Source organism: Microcaecilia unicolor, chromosome 4 (assembly GCF_901765095.1).
Source record: "Microcaecilia unicolor chromosome 4, aMicUni1.1, whole genome shotgun sequence".
Lineage (NCBI taxonomy): Eukaryota > Metazoa > Chordata > Amphibia > Gymnophiona > Siphonopidae > Microcaecilia > Microcaecilia unicolor.
The window spans coordinates 242,072,413-242,093,371 of record NC_044034.1 but is presented as its reverse complement, the minus strand read 5'-3'; the positions used below and the strand labels follow the sequence as shown (position 1 = coordinate 242,093,371).

General features: G+C 42.4%; 1 protein-coding gene across 1 annotated transcript; it reads left to right on the top strand.

Moving 5' to 3' along the window:
- The first annotated feature begins 894 nt into the window (after positions 1 to 894).
- Positions 895 to 18,848, top strand: OXGR1 (oxoglutarate receptor 1). Its single transcript, XM_030199537.1, has 2 exons — positions 895 to 1,009; positions 17,640 to 18,848. Exon 2 carries the CDS (start codon positions 17,647 to 17,649, stop codon positions 18,667 to 18,669), a length of 1,023 nt encoding a protein of 340 aa, XP_030055397.1. The 5' UTR covers positions 895 to 1,009; positions 17,640 to 17,646; the 3' UTR covers positions 18,670 to 18,848.
- Positions 18,849 to 20,959: the final 2,111 nt, after the last annotated feature.

Sequence of the window (20,959 nt, the reverse complement as noted above, 5' to 3'; positions counted from 1 at the left end):
TGTTTGGGCCGCTAGGCCTGCATCAGGAGTCTCAGTTAGTGGGAGCATCTGATGCACGGATGTAGTGAAATATTGAATAAAGTTGGTCTTTAAAAAGACCTTCGCAATAAAACACAGTGAGCGATGAGTAAAACATCCCACAAGTGCTAAATATCGACACTTAATTGGCCAAGAGCTGACTGTGCCCCCGAAATGCCCCCAAACTAGCCAGCTTTCACTTAGTCAGACCAAGCGATTTAACCAGTCAGTAGCTATTTCAGGCCAGTCAAATCGTTCTTAATAACAACCAGAAAGTGTAAAGTAGATACAGTATTGCCATTGTGCAGATTTTTACACAATATACAGCCAAGTGAGTTTAAAAAAGATGTAAAAGACACTTTCCACCTGAAAGAACCAACATGACCTCCTATGCTTTTTTTCTGCTTCTGGTTTTGGTTTTATGTTGTACCTTTCACCAGCAATCTAATGCAGTGGATTTCAGTGAAGAGGTACGCCATGCCTCCTTTGTTCCTTTTCTCCCTAAATGCCAGGTATTGCAATTCTGACATTCTGTCATCTTCTCTTCGAACCGCAGCATGTGTGTGTTTTCTAATACTAACACAGCTTTACTTATTAGGATATCTTTTTTCAAATTCAATTGAAGAGTCCCAGAGATTGCAGTTATATTGACTGACATTTTATCAAGCAGAGGAGGTAGAAATAGAAGGGCATTCATTAGATATTAAAAATTTCTGTATGGCAAAGCCTGAAAATCCACAGCAGCCATGAGAGAAAGTTGGAGTGAAGACAATTTAAGCTCCACCCAAACACTGGTTGGTACCGGCATGTCCCAACTTCGTGCCCTCCTTTCCTTCACCTCTTCAGTCAGTGTGGTGCCTATCATCCACAGGAAAACTATAGAGAACAGAAAGACCATAACTTTTCTACCAGGAATTTGTACATGGAAACCAGCATTTAAATGTTGCAGGAGTTGATCACTGAATAGCAGCAGTACAGCTTTTCCAACAAGGTACAGTCCCTACAATGGGTTGAACTGAAAAAAAATTAGATGCAATGCTGTAACATAGTTGGTAATGTGGGTAAGATGCAGCAAGATTTGTTTTTGTGAGGTGCTTCAGTAGATTGATATTATCTGGATAAGTGCTTTCAATATTAACCTGTTTACAGACTGTAATGGTGTCTCATTGGCATTTAAAGTCTAATTAGTTTTAAAAGTTAAGATTATGAGCCACTAATTCACTGACAAATATATCCCACATGCATAGTTAGAGTTAATAATGCAAACTTGGGCACATATAGGGCGGGGAAAGATGGGTTGTTGTTACCAATCAAAGAGCAATACTAAAGCTGTACCACAGAGAATCCTTCGCTTCAGCCCCCAGAGCTACATGAAAAGAGGGGAAAAAGAACAGAAAGTCATCAGAACTAGGGTTTACATATGATGTTCACATTTTTCAACACTTCACGTGAGTAATTCAAGGAAAGGATATTTGATAGGAGTCAGTCCAATTTTGAAACACAGTTTTTTTTTGTCCATGTGTGAAAATGAGCTTTTTGAAAATGTCCTACCCAGTCTGTGGGGGCAGTGGATATAACATAGGTGCTAGTATTTATGCACTGTTTACCTGTGTAAATGTGTATGCTTACAGAATTAGTGCGAGCTAAATCTAAGAAGTCAATAGATATAAAATGGGCTTTTTAACATTTAGTGCACACTAGGGGTCTGTTTACTAAAGTGCATTAGCTTTTTTAATGCGCCTTTAAAGTTAAGACATGTTAAACGCTAATGCGCCTATACATTCCTATGGGCACATTAGCGTTTAACGCATGTCCACCATTTGCACGCATTAAAAACGCTAACGCGCCTATACCACACCTTAGTAAACATACCCCAAATTCTGTTAGCACACACTAAACTTTAGTAACAGGGCCTCTTGCAGTTTTGTATTTTCAAAAATATGCACATAAGTTTATATGGAACAACAGCAAGTGTAAATGGTGCACATCCATTTCCCTAGCTAGTCGTTGCTTTGAAAACTGTTTTAAATCTGTGGACGAAAAGTACCCGCAGACTTAGTACTTCTGCACAGTTTAAAAACTGCCCACCTAAATTACTACATATTTGTGAAACCAGAGAATAATTGGTAGAAATCTGGCACTGAAAAAAGGTGTTCTTTGTAATGTTTATTATTAAATATAAGAACTGTGAATTTTTGAAACCCCTTAGATTCTTCTTTCAGATACTTATATTTTTTAGATATCCAAAGACGGGAACCCATGCAAGCTTGAAAGGGAAAGGGGATGGGATTTGATTAATGCCTTTCTGTGGTCACAATCAAAACAGTTTACATATTATATACAGGAACTTCTATTTTGTTCCTGAGGCAATGGAGGATTAAGGACTTGCCCAAAGTCACAAGGAGCTGCACAATATCATCTTTGAATAATGTTTGTGTTGGACCAGTAAATGGTTTCACAGCTTGAAAATGTCAGTTTTCTCCAAGCTACGATATTTCCCGCTGATTCATTTTTTTCCCTTTTTCTCAAATGTGTAAGAAGAATTAGATCACACATTACCATTTCTAGGAGAATTGGTTGACAATAATTTTTAAAACCTATTTCGAGTATCCATATCCTAAACATAAAGAAAAGACATTTCTTAATTAACTCTCTTGCTGGCATTTCAGAATCATTTACTATAGAGTTAATGGTGAAGATTTCAAGGGGTTGTCTGCATTATATTGCTAGTATGAGAATTTCAAAGGAAATAGTGACAGGTCTATTTAACTGGCTACTTTTGGAGAGGATAATACGAAACTCTCAGGTAGCTAGAGAGAATACTCACCACTCACTTGGGAAACAATCCATCCAGGGAAATCTTAGATATTACTGCAGGTTTTATTAAGAATGTTACTGAAAATTCACACTGTGAATATTTACTGTAGGAAACTGTTGTTTTAGAAGCAGCATCTATTTTAAAACAAATCCTTGCTTTAAAAATTTAGCATAGCCTTTTATCTATGGTAACAGGAGTTTGGAAACAGTATTGCACAGTTAGTAACTCAGCTTCACTCATGTATGCATGCATGCAGATCCAGCAGGAATAACCCTGCAGGCACCATATACAGGGCTGCAATTCCACAGAAACCCAAGTTCCACTATTACTGTTGAAAGCAATTACAAATACTACCCTAAACAGATTACGGGCATAGTTATCAATGTGGGCTACTGTTAGTTTACCACTAACCTGTGCTATTTTAGCTGAGGTCCCATTTTATGCAAGATCTAGTTACTAATAACTGGAGTTAACATTAAAATAACACATCTTAACGGTAGCCCACATTGATAACTTCCTCTCTAAAATCTATATTATGGAAAGCCACCGCTTATCCCTGAAGATAGACAGCATGTAATCCATTTACTTTCTGAGATCCTTTCAGGGACTTGCCACCTGAATTGGCCACTGTTGAAAACAAGATACTGGGCTTAATGGACCCAGTATGGCAGTTCTTAGGTCATGTTCAAAAATGACGCACTGGTTTTAAAAGTTTCTGATTCAAAATCACAGTCTCGTATGGTACGGGACTATGGTAATGCCAATTAACTAAGGGCCCTGTTTACTAAACCACGCTGTAGGCACGCTAACATTTTAGCACATGGGTGTCTCTAGCATTAGTGTCCACTAATTTTTAGCATCTGCTAAAACGTTAGCACGCCTACTGTGCTGCTTAGTAAACAGGGCCCAAAGTTTGTTAAATCATAAAGCTATAAGATTCACTCTTCCTGTAAATATAAAATTAAATAAATGGAACCTCGAGGACCTGATGGATAACAGTTCCATACTGACAGTGAATTCTTTCTGAAGCAGCAAGACATGATAGCGAAAGAAGGCGCTCTTGTTGAATAACAAAGACTATAAGATTTGACTATTGTTGGACAGGCAGTGCTCTGCAATTTGGGGACAAAGAGCATTAGCGGAGGAGCTTTGGATGGTGACGCTGGAAGATTGTTATAAGCAGCACTGCTGTTTTTCGAAGAAGTACAAGCTTCTTGACTGTTGAGTATTTTTGTAGGCTGCTGGGCATGCCGTTTTCAGCTATTTTTGTCTAGAATTGGGGATTGTTTGAACTACATATCAAGCATATTTATTCATTCTACCCTGGTTTATATACATTTGAAGGATTTTTTTGGAACCAGTTGTTTTTCTCCAAAAGATTAGAGGTTTTCTTTTTACACTGGTTTATTTTTTTTCTTCAGGGTTTTTACACTGGTTTGTTTGTTTTTTCCTTGAGGGAACCAATAACAAGAAAGGACTCCCATTAATGATAGAAGGTTGTAAAATCGTTGTGATTTCCCGTATCGGGAGATTTGAGGTTCCAAATAATTAATTTAATATTTACAGAAGGAGAGAATATTAAAACTTTATGATTTAACAAACTTTCCCTGCTGTTTACTAAGCCGCATGGCAGTGATGTGTGGGCGTTAGTTCACCACCAACCACTAGCATGGCTTAGTAAACAGACCCATTTGTTAATTAGCATCATCATTTTTTTATAGTTTGGTATCCCATTGAGTAGGTTGTATAAACAAAGGAATTATGGTAGTCATTTATGGTAATATTCCTAAAAAAGAACTCACATTAAAAGCCTCAGTTAGATTTTATGTAAAAGGAATTGGGACTAGCTGAGAACATATTCAGCTTTGTCCATGAAAATGTACTACTACTACTTAACACTTCTAAAGCGCTACTAGGGTTACGCAGCGCTGTACAGTTTAACAAAGAAGGACAGTCCCTGCTCAAAGGAGCTTACAATCTAAAGGACAAAATGTGCAGTCAATCAAACTGGGGCAGTCTAGATTTCCTGAATAGAGGTATAATGGTTAAGTGTCGAAGGCGACATTGAAGAGGTGGGCTTTGAGCAAGGATTTGAAGATGGGCAGGGAGGGGGCCTGGCGTATGGGCTCAGGAAGTTTATTCCAAGCATAGGGAGAGGTGAGGCAGAAAGGGCGGAGCCTGGAGTTGGCGGTGGTGGAGAAGGGTACTGAGAGGAGGGATTTGTCCTGTGAGCGGAGGTTTCGGGTAGGAGTGTAAGGGGAGATAAGGGTAGAGAGGTAATAAGGGGCTGCAGATTGAGTGCATTTGTAGGTTAGTAGGAGAAGCTTGAACTGTATGTGGTACCTGATCGGAAGCCAGTGAAGTGACTTGAGGAGAGGGGTGATATGAGTATATCGGTCCAGGCGGAAGATAAGACGTGCAGCAGAGTTCTGAACAGATTAAAGGGGGGATAGATGGCTAAGTGGGAGGCCAGTGAGGAGTAGGTTGCAGTAGTCAAGATGAGAGGTAATGAGAGTGTGGATGAGAGTTCGGGTGGTGTGCTCAGAGAGGAAAGGGCAAATTTTGCTGATGTTATAGAGAAAGAAGCAACAGGTCTTGGCTATCCGCTGGATAGGCGCAGAGAAGGAGAGGGAGGAGTCAAAGATGACTCCGAGGTTGCGGGCAGATGAGACAGGGAGGATGAGGGTGCCATCGACTGAGATAGAGAGTGGAGGGAGAGGAGAAGTGGGTTTGGGTGTAAAGACAATAAGTTCGGTCTTGGCCATGTTCAGTTTCAGGTGGCGGTTGGACATCCAGGCAGCAATGTCGGATAAGCAGGCCGATACTTTGGCCTAGGTTTCCGCAGTGATGTCTGGTGTGGAGAGATAAAGCTGGGTGTCATCAGCATAAAGATGATATTGGAAACCATGAGATAAAATCAGCGAGCCCAGGGAAGAGGTGTAGATTGAAAAAGAAGGAGCCCAAGGACAGATCCCTGAGGAACTCCAACAGAGAGCGGGATGGGGGTGGAGGAAGATCCATGAGAATGTACTCTGAAGGTACGGTGGGAGAGATAAGAGGAGAATCAGGAGAGGACAGAGCCCTGGAACCCAAATGAGGACAGTGCGGCAAGAAGTAAATTATTATTTACAGTGTCAAAAGCGGCGGATAGGTCAAGGAGGATGAGGATGGAGTAGTGACCTTTGGATTTGGCAAGGAACAGGTCATTACAGACTTTAGTGAGTGCCATTTCTGTCGAGTGTAGAGGGCGAAAACCGGATTGAAGCAGATCGAGGATGGCATGAGAGGAGAGAAAATCAAGGCAGCAGCTGTGAATGGTGCGTGCAAGTATCTTGGAGAGGAAGGGTAGGAGAGAGATGGGGCGGTAATTGGAGGGACAGGTAGGGTCTAACCCTGTTCAAATAATTTTGACGCACACATCTAAAATTTGAAGACTAGACACACACAGCACACTGGCACTGAATTTCATACATGTTTTGGTGCAGTAGAACTATGTTTCAGATGTGAATGTGTTAGCAATGGATTATACTGAGAAACTTCATTCTCACAATCTATTGAAAAATATGTGGAGTGTAGGAGTAGCCGAATGGTTAGTGCAGTGTGTTGGGAATGAATAATTCAAGGCAGGGGCGGACTGACAATGATCTGGGCCCCTGGGTAGAGAAGGTCATTGGGGCCCATAGGCTCCTTGCCGTTGCCCCCACCTTTGTTTCCAGCACCCCTCCCCTCCCATATACACACACACTACAACCCCCCAGGCCTAATTTAAGAACCCTGGTGGACTACTGGCCTCTTTAGGGGCAGGAAAGAACCCCACTCTTTCCTACCTAGCACTGCTGCTTCTTCTTAATGGCTGCCAAGACTTTCTGTGGCAGTCTCATGGATCTCCGCAGTCTCATGAGACTGCCATAGGAATTTGCGGCAACCATTTTGAAGATGCAGCAGTGCCGGACAGAGCAACAGCAGTGGGCAGCAAAGAGTGGGGTTCTTTCCTGCCCCCCAAAGAGGCCACTAGACCAACATGCCGGGGAGGGCCCACTGAGGCTTGGGGGGCTGTAATGTGCAGAGGTGGAGAGAGAGGTACTGGGCTCCCCAGAGCCTCTGGGCCTTCAGGCACTGCCTAGTTGCCCGTATGATCAGTCTGCCCCTGATTCAAGGAAAGGGGAACCAGGTTCAGTTCCCACTTCAGTTCCTTGTGACACTGGTCAAGAGACTTAATCCTCCATTGCCCCAGGTACAAAAAAATTTAGGGCCCCATTTACTAAGCTACGCTGGAGGTGCATTAGCATTTTTAGCAGACGCTAACATTAGCGCGCTCTAACCGTGTAGGTGCCCATAATATTCCTATCTACACAGCTCGTGCTAATTTTTAGCACATGATAAAAGTGCTAGCCCACCTTATTAAACAGGAAGTATTTTTTCACAGAGAGAGTGGTAGATGCTTGGAATGCCCTCCCGCAGGAGGTGGTGGAGAGGAAAATGGTAACGGAATTCAAACATGCGTGGGATAAACATAAAGGAATCCTGTTCAGAAGAAATGGATCCTCAGGAGCTTAACCGAGATTGGGTGGCAGAGCTGGTGGTGGGAGGCGGGGCTGGTGGTTGGGAGGCGGGGATAGTGCTGGGCAGACTTATATGGTCTGTGTCAGAGCCGGTGGTGGGAGGCGGGGATAGTGCTGGGCAGACTTATACGGTCTGTGCCAGAGCCAGTGGTGGGAGGCGGGGATAGTGCTGGGCAGACTTGTACGGTCTGTGCCCTGAAAATGACAGTTATAAATCAAGGTAAGATATACACAAAAAGTAGCACATATGAGTTTGTCTTGCTGGGCAGACTGGATGGACCGTGCAGGTCTTTTTCTGCCGTCATCTACTATGTTACTATATGCTGAGTAAAAGAGAGGTGATTATCAATTATAACCCCAAGGATCTTAACATTATCTTTTTGTGGGATAGGCAGGCGTGCAAGTAAAGGAGGGCATGGAAGAGTAGGAGAACCAACCAGAGGAAAAAATACTGCAAAATGTTTGAGTCATTCAGCTTCAACCTATTTGTACTTAACTAATTAGTAATCTTAAGGGCCCTTTTACAAAGGCACAGCAAGCCTACCTACCGCACGTTTTCCACATGCCAATCTGGCACTACCGCAGGCCTACCATAGGAGCCAGCAGTAGTGCTGCTCCCACTGTGTGCCATTTCTAACTTGAAACAATGTTTTGTTTTGTTTTTTGTGGCTCCAGGGGCTTACCTGGCGGTAATTGGGCAGCACCATGTGCTACCCAGGTAATTCAGGTTTAATGTAGGGGGACCTTACTGCCTCCTAAATAAGAGGCAGTAAGCGCTCCCCCAGGAAATGGCTGCTCAGGAAGTGTGTATTTACCACACAACCATTTCCTTTTTTAAAGAAAATAACTGCTGTGGCAAAAGAGGCCTTGGCGTGCAGAAAATCAATGCACCGATACCACTGCTGGGCCCCTTTTATCACAACATGGTAAAAAGGACTCCTTAGTTAACTTCATATAAACCTCTTCTATGGTTGATATAGAGAGATCCTCAAGGGGAAAAAGAAGATGGATGTCATCCATTGGATTGGAAACTGATTTACTGATGGGCGTCAGAGTGTGGTGGTAAATGGAACCTGCTCAGAGAAAAGGAAGGTGAGCAGTGAAGTGCCTCAGGGGTCGGTGCTGGGGCCGATTCTGTTTAATATATTTGTGAGAGACATTGCTGAAGAGTTAGAAGGAAAAGCTTGCCTTTTTGCAGATGACACAAAGAGTGGAGACCCCAGAGGGTGTAGAAAGCATGAGAAGGCATCTCCAAAAATTAGAAGAATGGTCAAAGATCTGGAAGTTAAAATTTAATGCCAAGAAGTGCAAAGTGATGCACTTGGGGTGCAGAAATTCAAAAGAGATGTACCAGATAGGAGGGGAGTGATTGGTAAGCTTGGCTCAGGAGAAGGACCTTGGGGTGATGGTGTCTGAGGATCTCAAGGTAAGGAAACAATGTGACAAGACCAGAAGGATACTAGGTTGTGTAGAGAGGGGTATAACCAGCAGAAGAAAGGAGGTGTTGATGCCCCTGTACAAGTTATTGGTGAGGCCCCACTTGGAGTATTAATTCAAAGAAAAGCGACAGAAATGGTATGGGGTTTGAGTAGCAAGACATACGAGGAGAGACTTGATTACTTGAACATGTATACCCTGGAGGAAAGAAAAAACAGGGTGATATGATACAGATGTTCAAATATTTGAAAGGTATTAATCCGCAAACAAACCTTTTCCAGAGTCAGGAAAATGGTAGAACTAGAGGACATGAATTGAGGTTGAAGGGGTGCCGACTCAGGAAAAAAGTCAGGAAGTATTTTTTCACTGAGAGGGTGATCAATACCTAGAATGCCCTCCTGCAGGAGCTAGCGGAGATGAAAACAGTACTGGGATTCAAAAATGCATGGGATAAACACAAAAAGGGATCCTATTTAGAAGGAATGGATCCAAAGAATCTTAGCAGAGATTAGGTGGCAACACCCGCAATTGGAAAGCAAAGCCAGTGCTGGGCAGACTTCTACGGTCTATGCCCTAAGAATGGCAAGGACAAATCAAGATCAGGTATACATAGATAAGTATCACATCATACCTTATGTAATAAGTTTATCTTGGGCAGACTGGATGAAACATACAGGTCTTTATCTGACGTCATCTAATATGTTACTATCAGTATAGATATAGAAAGTGATACCTAGAGATTGCAAGAGAAGTGTGAGTGGAGAAAGGAAAACATTAAATAAAAGAATAATTGATCAGGGGTAGATCTTTGTTATCGAACATGAAATGTTCTAGCAGAAAGATAGGACCTTAACCATGATAAAGTCATATCTGTGATTCCTATAGATTGAAGGTGAGTTAGAAGGATTTCATGGTCAATTAAATCAAAGGCAGCACTGATATCAAACAAAATTAAAAGCACCTCTCTGCTATTACTAGTGTTCAGTAGATAAAGTTGCAGAGCACAATCAGTAAGTGCTCAGTACTATACTGTGCACAAAAGCCAGCCTTACACAGGTGTAAAATATTAGTTCCTTCAAGGAATAATGTGTGCTGTGGTTCAACAATTTCTCAGTGACCTTAGACAAGAAAGGAAGTTAGGAAACCGGATGGTAATTCAAGGGAGTGGAAGATTCTGAGGATGGGTCTTTAAGGAGAGGAGACACCATAGCTGTTTTTCAACAGAAAGGAAAATATCCAGGTCAATCATTGTATGTATATAAAAATTTAGGGAGAGACTAATTTGTTCCAGGAAATGTGAAGGTACAGGATCAGTAGGGGCTGCAGTAGAGTTTGCGTTAGAGATCACCTTTAGAAGATCAGTTTGAGAAGGTAATTTAAAATAAGACAAAGTGCTGAAACAAATAACCCTGTTAGAACTAGGGGAGCAGCCTACAATTATATTTTTTAATATTTGAGAGTGTGTTACTTTCTAGTTTGTCAAGATGTCTCTGTGACATCTTCCTGATTCATCATTATTCACTTCAGTTCACAAAACAAACATCATTTCTATTTTCCTCTCATTCCAAAACAGCACATACCAATTGAATAAGGCATTTTCCCTCAATAGGAAAGAAGTTGGGTGATTGGCCTTTAACCAGTACTTAGCAATACTTATTAAAAAACAACCGACTTGTAATAAAAATAAACATAACCTTTACTGCATATTTAGGAACTAGGAAAATGATCACAGAGTCACTGTGGTCAATACATTGAAATCCTTAACTCAGTGTGTGTGGTGGCAGTTAAAAAAAAACAAATGGAGTGTTAGGTATTATTTGTAAAGGAATGGAGCTGATCGTAACGCCTCGGTAATAGATCCACTGTGTGACCATATTGTGAGCATTCCCCTGGATTCTATATAGGGTGCCTAGAGATCGGCGCCAAAATCCAGATGGATTCTATAACAACATGCGTAAGTTAATTGGCTTAAGCTAATTAGCATTAATAACAGCACTTCACAAGCAATAAGGAGCACTAATTGGCAATAATTAGAATTTATACGCACAACTCGCTAAGGGGCCCTTTTACAGAGGGGCGGTAAGTCCAATGCGGGCTTACCGCTCGCAGTTCCGGGTCTACCGCTGGCCCAATGCGGCTGCCGGCGGTAATCCCGCCCTGAGCGTACACCATTTCCAGGGGAAAAAGAAAACCCTGGAAATGGCTTGCATGGCGATAACCTAGTGATAATCGGGCATCACCACACGCTGCCCGGTTACTGATGGGTTAGCGTAGGAGTCCTTATTGCTACTTCAATGGGTGGCAGTAAGTGCTCCCCGCTGCATGGCCACACAGTGAGAGATATCTCACTGTGTTGCCATTTTTTTTTTTTTGGGGGGGGGGGCTTTTACCAGCTGCAGAAAAAATGGCCTTGGTGTTGGGAAAAATGGTCCCCGTTGTTAGCGCAGGGTCCTTTTTCCCACAGCTTGGTAAAAGGACCCCTAAGTGTATTCTGTAATGCACTGCACCTAACTTCTAACGCATGCAAAAGGTGGCATGGTTATGGGCAGGTAAATGGGCATTTCGTGGGTGTTCTGAAATTTACATGCATAGTTATAGAATATGGCCCTCTGCGCCTAAATCTGTGTGCCTGGATTTTTATACCATGTTTTTATTGGTGTAAATAGACGAATGTAATTTTAGGCACTGGGATATCAACTATTCGTACTCTATATACTGCACCTAAATTTATGCGCCGCTTATAGAATATGCTTAGGTGAAAATGTTTTTAGCATGGATATTTTAGGTGCCATATATAGAATCCCTCCCCCCCCCCCCCCCCCCCATTGTGTGGTTGTCCCATCTCAAAAAAACATACAGCAGAACTAAAAAAAAAAAAAAAAACATACAATGAAGGGCAATGAAACTAAGGCTGGGTTTTTCAGTTTAGAGAAGATGCTTTTATATTTATTGTTTATTCCACACTTAATATACTGCCCTTCCATAGATACAGTCAAAGCGGTTTTAGGGTTGCCAAGCGGTTTAGGGTTGCCAACTAGATCCAGACTCACCAATAGGGTTGATCCAGTCCTGGGCTTACCCCATTGCAGGTCTTTTGGATTGTGTCCTTTTACTTATTTTCTCATCATTTTTTCATTTGGTTGTTTACTTTTATGGCATTATCAGGCTCATTTTCATAAGAGAAGGACGCCCATCTTTCGATATAAATCAGAACATGGATATCCATCTCCCAAAGACGTCCAAATCGGTATAATCAAAACCCGATTTTGGACATCTACAACTGAAGTCCATCGCAAGAACATCCAAATTTCAAGGGGGCATGTCAGAGGCATAGCGAAGGCGGGACTTGGGCATGCCTAACACTTGGACGTCTTTGACCCATAATCGAAAAAACCAAGGACGTCCATGACGAACACTTGGATGTTTTCACACGGATGTGGGTTTTTTTTACAAATAAGGCACAAAAAGGTGCCTGAAATCACCAGATGATGACTGGAGGGAATCGAGGATCACCTCCCCTTACTTCCCCAGTGGTCACTAACCCTCTCCCACCCTCAAAAAACATCTTTAAAAATATTTCATGCCAGCCTCAGATGTCATACTCAGGTCCATGACAGCGCATACAGGTCCCTGGAGCAGTTTTAGTGGGTACTGCAGTGCACTTCAAAGAAGCGGACCCAGGCCCATACCCCCCACCTGTTACATTTGTGGAGGAAACAGCGAGCTCTCCAAAACCCACCACAAACCCACTGTACCCAAATATAGGTGCCCTCTTCACCCGTAAAGGCTATGGTAGTGGTGTACAGTTGTGGGTAGTGGGTTTTGGGGGGATTCAGCACACAAGGTAAGGTAGCTATGTTCCTGGGAGCATTTTATGAAGTCCACTGCAGTGCCCCCTAGGGTGTCCGGTTGGTATCCTGGCATGTCAGGGAGACCAGTGCACTAGAAATGCTGGCTCCTCCCAGGTCCAAATGGCTTGCATTTGGACGTTTTTGACATGGACATCTTTGGTTTTGAAAATCGCCGAAAGTCAAAGACGTCCATGTCTAGGGACGGCCAAATTCAAGGACGTCCTTGGTATTTTCGAAACGAAAGATGGACGTCCATCTTTTTTCAAAAATATGGTTTTCCCCGCCCCGGATTTGGACATTATACAAAGACATCCAAAACCAAACATAGACGTTTCTTTCGAAAATGCCCCCCACATCTTACATGTTTTTTTATGTGAAGCATACACTTTTTCTTTAATATGTCTATTTTTTGATATATGTATTGTTGTATGACATCATTTTATATATTTACTAGTAAAAAAGCCCCATTTCTGATGCAAATGAAACGGGGGCTAGCAAGGTTTTCTTCAGAGTGTGCATGTGGGAGTGTGTGTCCCTGCCCTCTGCCCTCTCTCCCTCCCCCTCCCCCCTTGGAGTCCAGTCCTTCAGTGTTAAGTTTCCTGCTGTTCTATGTTACAGAGAGAGTGAGGGCATCTCTCTCCCCTCCCCCTCTGAGTCCTTCACTGTTACAGAGAGAGGGATTTCGTGCTGTGCTGTTTTCCTTCACTCATGGGGAAACCGGATATCTCTGGCGCTTCACACTTCCGGCTGGAGGCTTCAGAACATTGGTCTTGCCTTTTATATATATAGATTATTACTCTTTATATTTTTAGAACATCAGTGTGACCCCTGACATAGGCATTTGACTGTGTCAGGTCCTGCTGTACAAGCATTGAATAAAGCACCTTACCCCAATGCATGCAGGGACTTGTAGTTCTGATTTTCCCATTGGATTCCCTAAGAAAAGCAAGGCTACAAATCCCTGCATGCATTGGGCTAAGCCCAGGACTGGATCAACCCTGCCAGGTGAATCTGAGTTGGCAACCCTAAGCAGTTTACATATACTATTTTTGGCAGGTACTTTTCTGTCCCTAATGGACTCACAACGTAAGGTTATTTGTACCTGATTATAACATTTAAGGGATAGGAGAGAAGTCTATAAATCATAAGTGGGGGAAGAACAGGTGTCGGAGGAATAGTTATTTACCAACTGAAATAGTAGAAAGACTAAGGGGTTCTCCATAAACTTAACAGTCTCCCCCCCCCCCCCCCCGATATTCAGCGCTATTTAACCAGTCAGCCACAGTCCCTGACCACTTAAATAGCATTTAACCACCTAACTGCGAATATCTCTGCTAAACATTTGTGGTTAGCGCATAGTGGCTAACTGGATATATTTCTCTATATAGCCAGTTAGCGCTGATATTCAGCACTGGGTTATGCGATTAATTAAGACAGCATAAATAACAGTCCTATCTTTAACCGCTAGGAACTTAACTGGTTAGCGGTGAATATAGGCTTCACAGGTCAAGTTTCAGTGGCCAAAAATGAAACTGGGTATTTAATTCCAGTCACCAGAAACAGTCTGGCATTGAATATCCGGGGTCAGTGCCGACTCAATATGAGCCCCAGTATATTTAAAAATCAGCAAGCATTTTTCACTCAATGCACAATCAAACTATGGGATTTATCATCAGTGGATGCGGCATAAACTTGAAGCATAGCTGGGTTTAAAAACAGTTCCTGGAGGAAAAGTCCATAAATCATTATTAGCCATGCAGACATGAGAATGTTGCTGGTTATTCCTGAGAGTGAGCTGCAAGGAATGATCTACTCTTTGTGATCTGCTGAGCATGTTTGATTTGATTTGCCACTTTTAGGGATAGGATGCTGGGCTTGATAGACATTTGGTCTGATGCAAATATTGCAATTCTATAATGTATAGAGGCTGCAAGAGACAGAATCAGTTCTCACATAATATAGACTCAAATATTTAAAAAAAACTAATTCAAGAACTCATGAGAATTTTAGCACTATGAGAGGAAAAAGCCTCAGATCCCCTCCCAGCCACTCTTTATTATTTCCAAGGCACAGTTTACTTAATTGACATTAAAAAAAAAATTCTCTTGTGTAATTTAAAAAACAACCTTAGAGTCCTTTAAATCATATGGATACCAAGCAAATGTGTGACATTTAAGAAAAAAAACTTAGCTTCAATCCAAAGTGCACTTGTGAAACACACAGCTACCACCTCCACAGTCTTTGGTCAGAGTTTTGCATTATGCTGTTTCAAGACGTGATGACATGTTTGCCAGTCTCTCTCACACTTCTTGCTTAGGGTTCATGTCACAGGAATTCCCATTCTATAACTCAGTCTTAGGCACCAGCATTACAATTAGTTCAGAATACAGCTACTCGACTGATATTGTCATCTGGCAAATATGATTCTGTTTCATTGTTGCTGCAGAAGCTTCTCTGGCTCCCCATATCTGCCAGATCAAAATTTAAGCTTTGCACTCTGATATTTAAAATAATATATGGTGATGCTCCACATTATCTAGAGCTAGAACCCAAAATCTAATGTTTATTGCGTTTTCCTTCTGTTAATGGGGTTATCAAACAAAGGGTGTTTGACTCCTCTCTCTGTAATCAAGCAGCTTCCGTTTGGAATATGCTGCATCTTCAGCTCCAGGTTTTGACAAATTATTTTATCTTCAGAAAGGCTCTTAAGACCTTTCTATTTGCAGAATCAATTTGATGTGACTGGAAGTTCTGTAATTTTGGTTGTTATGTATCACTTTCTTTATTTGGCCTTACCCTTGTAATCGTGGTATTTGCAGATTAAAGGCAATGCATAGCACTGCATTTATGCACATTACATGTGTAAATGTTTTGAATATTTGCATGCTACCTAAGTGCTGTTCTGCAAATACCTACTTATAGGGGTGGCCCAAGGCAATCTGCTGCCTGAGGTAGGGATGAGATATCAACCCTTCCCCCCCCCCCCTCGCCTGTCCACAGTCTGGCATCTCCCCCCTTCCCTTCTCAACCCTCTTATCCGCGTTTACCTTCCTTTTTGATTTTCCAAAATATGGTAGTTGCAGCGATTCCCCTAGGCTGCCCTGCCACCAGCACCGGCCTCTTCGCTCTACTGCATTCCACCTCTGAGGAAACAGGAAGTTACATCAAGAGGTGGGTCGCAGTGGGAAAAGAGGCCGGTGCTGACGGCAGGGCAGCCTGTGAGAATCGCTGCCACTGCTGCCTTTTGGAGAAAAGAAACAAATAAGGTAAACGCAGGGAAGGGGGTTGAGGAGGGAAGGGGGGAGATGCTGCTTCATGGAGAGTGCCGCCTGAGGCCCCCGCCTCAGTTGGCCTAATGGTAGGGCCGGCACTGCCTGCTTAACTTACCTAGCATGTATTTGCAAGGGGGGGTGTACACAGGGCATGAGCATGGGCAAGACATAGACAGGGATCCCACTCATGTGTGCAACTTACAGAGGAGTCCTTTTACTAAGGTGCACCAGGGCCGCCGAGGGGGGCCCGGCGCCAGGGTCAGGCCGCTGGCGCTGCAGTTCCCAGTCTCACCTGCCTGCCTCCTCGGCTCCGGGCCCCCTGCATTCGAAGTGGCAGTCACAGATCGCCTCCCTTCGGGCCTTCCCTCCCTGTGTCCCGTCTTCGTGGAAACCGGAAGTTACATCAGACGAGGGCGGGACACAGGGAGGGAAGGCCAGAAGAGAGGCGATCTGTGACTCAAGAGAGGCAATCTGCGACTGCCGCTTTGAATGCAGGGGGCCTGGAGCCGTGGAGGCAGGCAGGTGCGACGACGGGCGGCAGCGGCAGCGACAGGGGGCAGCAGCAGGGGGCAGAGGTGAGGCGGCCTTGTGGTGGGGGGTGGAAGTGGGGCGGCCTTGCCCCGGGCCCGGCCTAGTCTCTCGGCAGCCCTGAGGCGCGCTAATGGAGTTAGCACGCACTAATGATTAGTGTGTGCTAAATGAGCTCATTATATTCCTATGGGCGTCTTAGCAGTTAGCGCATGCTAAATCTGTTAGCGAACCATAGTAAAAGGACCCCAGAACTCTGTAATGCCGTACTTGGGCATTTCCATTTACACCAGCTCTACGGCTGATATGATTATACCCAAATGTTAGGCACACTGAAAGCTGCTTATGTTACTATTCTATAATGAAATGTAGGGGGCCCAATATTCAGAAAATGCTAAGCTCCTAACTTTGTGCCCTATTTTCAGCCAGATTTAAGAGCATAAATTTTCAGCTGAAAATTAATCTTAATTTAGGAGCTTAAAGGATATGCTCATACACTTAGGCCAACCATTTGTTTGCCTAGATTTATGAACCCAGTACTGAAAATCAGTGTTAAGCTCCTATCTTCTCCCCCCCCCCCCCACTTCAAAAAAAAGAAAAATCCAGCCCTGTGGCCACCCACTCTATATGCTCCTAACTTTAAGAGCTTAGTGAAATTTTGAGTAAAAATGTATGCACTCAGACTAAGTTTTCAAAGAGACCAATTTATGAACATAACTTTCAAAGGTAGGCGCATAAATCCTTTGACTATCAGGCCTGGTGGTGTCTGTTCTTTTAAGAACAGGCTCCTGCTGTGCACCCTTCAGATAACCTGTTACAGAATTACCCTGCTTATGTCCTTATGATTGTATAATTCCTCTACAAAGATTCTAAAATCTATTAGATCACAAATCAGCAACATTGGCCTACTGACTCAAGTTACAAACCTCATGAAAGAATGCCAAAAAAAAAAAAAGAAAAATACCCATAACACAAAGCCTCTTTTTGGCTACCAAGTAACATGTCTTATTTTTATAGAATAATTTTGTAAGCATTAGTATAGTAGATATGCATCACTCTAATGTATTTCAACATAACATCATTTGCACTGTTATATAGAATATATATCAGTTTAGCAATTAACAGTCAACCTTTACTTTCTTCTGTGCATTAGAAAGACCATGACCCTTCTGTCAGAAGACTTCATGAATGAAACTGCACTGGAAAGCAGTGTGCACATTTTTCCAAACTGCACCGATTTACATATCGACTATCTGATGAAGGAATATTACCTCCCTACTATGTACAGTATAACTTTTCTAGTGGGATTTCCAGGAAATATGTTTGCCATTTACGTGTACCTCTTCAAGATGAGGCGTTGGAGAAACAGCACCGTTATTATGTTTAACTTGGCTATCACAGATCTTTCGTACCTAGCAAGCCTTCCTTTCTTGGTGTATTACAATGCCAACGAGGAACGCTGGACCCTCGGGGACTTCATGTGCAAATTTGTTCGTTTTGTTTTTCACTTGAACCTGTATGGCAGTATCCTGTTACTCACCTGCTTCAGTATCTTCCGCTACATTGTAATTGTCTATCCCATGAAGTTCCATTCTATTCACAACAGGAAATGGGCCATTGTTGCTTGCTCAGTAGTATGGGTAATAGCACTGATGACTGTCTTTCCAATGTCTATAATGTTTACCTCAACAGAAGTGCAAGGCTCTTCCGCCTGCCTGGACTTTACTAGCTCAAGCAGACTGGAGAAGGTCAGGTGGTACAACTGGCTTTTGACCGTACTAGGGTTTTTCTTGCCATTGGTGGTCGTGACTCTGTGCTACACTTCAATTATTTACAGTTTAGCCAATGGACCCTATACCCGTGATGTTTACAAAAGGAGAGCGCGTACTCTTGTGGTGACTCTCTTGGTGGTCTTCTACTTGTGCTTTTTACCCTTTCACATTCTTAGGGGCATTTGGATTGAAATGAGAGTTCATAAATTCAGCTGCTACTTTGAAAAACAGATTCAAGCCATCTATATCATCTTTAGACCAATAGCTGCATTAAATACATTTGCCAATCTAATACTGTATACTGTTATTGGAGATAATTTCCAACAGGCTGCCCTTTCTGTTTTTCGGTGCAGGTTGACCAACAGCGTGCCATATACAGGAAATAATATTGATGCGATCTATAGGCCATAAGAATGTGCTCATGTTATTGAACTGTCTTTTTGAGAATACTGCAAGAATTTGAGAGCACTTACCTGTAACTTCTGAGAAGTTCAGAAATCTCCATCAAATGAGAATTTGATGCTAACACAATGATAGTGAAACGGAAGTTAAACCCTGGAAATCAGTATCATACTGGAATATATATTAATTCTGAGACTCTGAGGGGCATTTCTGAAAGAACGTCCAAGTCAGAATAGGGACATCCAAGTCAGAAAGTCCCAAACAGACGTCCATCTCATATGTATTTTCAAACAGAATACAGATGGACGTCCATGCGCTGGAAATTGCCCAGCATGAACATCCATTTTACAAACTGAAAAGTCCAAATTTTGAATGGGGGAAAACAAGGGACATGGAGGTCTGTATAGCAGCATTCTTAGAAAATGGCCACACAGACATCCATGCAGAGCAGAGGGCCAGCCTAGCGGTTAGTGCAGTACACTGTAAACCAAGGGACCCAGGTTCAAATCCCACTTTAACTCTTTGTTTTTGTAAGTTTGAGCCCTCCAGGAACAGAAAAAATACCTGCTGTACCTCAATGTACACTACTTCAATAGCCTTCAGACTTGCAGATATATTTAGGTACTGTAGGTCTTTTTTTTGTTTCTTGAGGACTCATAATTAAAAATAAAAAAAAAAGAGTTGAAGTGGAATTTAAACCTAGATCCCTTGGCTTACAGTCCACTGCACTAACTACTAGACCAGTGTTTCCCAAGTCCGGTCCTGGAGTACTCCTTGCCAGTCAAGTTTTCAGAATATCCACCATGAATATGCATGAAATAGATTTGCATATAATACAGGAGTCTCTTAAGAATGTCCATAACTGAAGCTGTCATAGAGCCTAGTATTCTCTTCCAGTTTCACTTTCATGGGGTGGGGGTGGGGGGAGAGCAACCACTGGTGAATTAAGGAGGTGTCATGCCTTAATCCCTCCAGTGGACAGCTGCTCAATCAGAGCATCTTTCTGTAACATAGATGTTCCTGAAACAGGTCTAAATAAGGATGTTCTTCCTTTTAGACATGGACGTTTCTTCACTGTTAGATGTCCAGATTTCAGACTCTGCCCTGTCACACCCAGAACACGCTCCCTTCCTATTTGGACATAGTGTACTGTCGAATGTCCCTATTCTGCCTTTGCAAAATTAGGATTTGGACATTTTAAGTACATGGACATCCATGTCAGCCTTTTGAGATGTTCATATATGTCTATATTATGGCATGAAGTCTTTTATGCTAAAATAAAATTATCCCATCTACCACTACACATCCAGTCTCCAAGCTCACCCACAGATGAAACATAAGTTTAACTTCAGAAGTTTAAATAAAAATCCAGCAGAGGAAAAATCACTATTACTGTCAGTGCCTCTGACTGAATTACATAGCCTGTCGCAATACAGAATCTAAAATACAAAGAAAACCAGTCTAATGAGAGGCTATTTTGAAACTGCAGCAATACTTTGTACTCATGAACCTGTAAGCTCATTAAAAAAATTAGCTGGAAGACGATTGTGTGAACTTTTGTACCCATATATTTTGAACCTATTTAAGGATGTATGTTAAAGGACCCCTCAGAGAATTCAAACCAAAACCGTAATTAAACTCTGGAATTTGTTGCCAGAGAATGTGGTAAAGGTGGTTAGCTTAGCGGAGTTTAAAAAGGGTCTGGACGGCATCCTAAAGGAAAAGTCCATAGGCCATTATTAAATTGACTTGGGGAAAATCCACTGCTTATTTCTGGGATAAGCAGCATAAAATGTATTGAGCTTTTTTGGGATCTTGCCAGGTATTTGTGACCTGGATTGGCCACTGTTGGAAACAGGATGCCGGGCTTGATGGACCTTTGGCCTGTCCCAGTGTGGCACTACTTATGTACTTATACTTTCTCTCCTTGACCTACTCTACCCACAAGATCCAACGTCAGTGTTTCTTGAATGTTCCCTCCTTTCATCAGGTCCGTCTGGAGGAAGATCGGTCCTGTATATTTTATGTGGAGCACTCTTCCTCTAGAAATGTGCCAAATTACTTCATTATTATTGCTTTTAAAACAGTTAAAGACCTATTTGTTCTCTGAGGCATTTCATTGAAAGATTGCAGTTAGTTATTCAGAGGACTCTGGGGGGGGGGGGGGGGGTCTCCAATTGAAGAGTTGTTGTATGTTATATGCATTTTTTATTATGTGTTTGTTATTTTTGAATTGTGTTTTACTTTTTATGAAATGTAAGTTGTAACCCGCTTAGATGTATTGGATAAATGGGATATA

Bases quoted from the DNA above. Each gene is read 5' to 3' on its own strand.
- OXGR1 (XM_030199537.1), top strand. From the start codon at position 17,647: ATGACCCTTCTGTCAGAAGACTTCATGAATGAAACTGCACTGGAAAGC.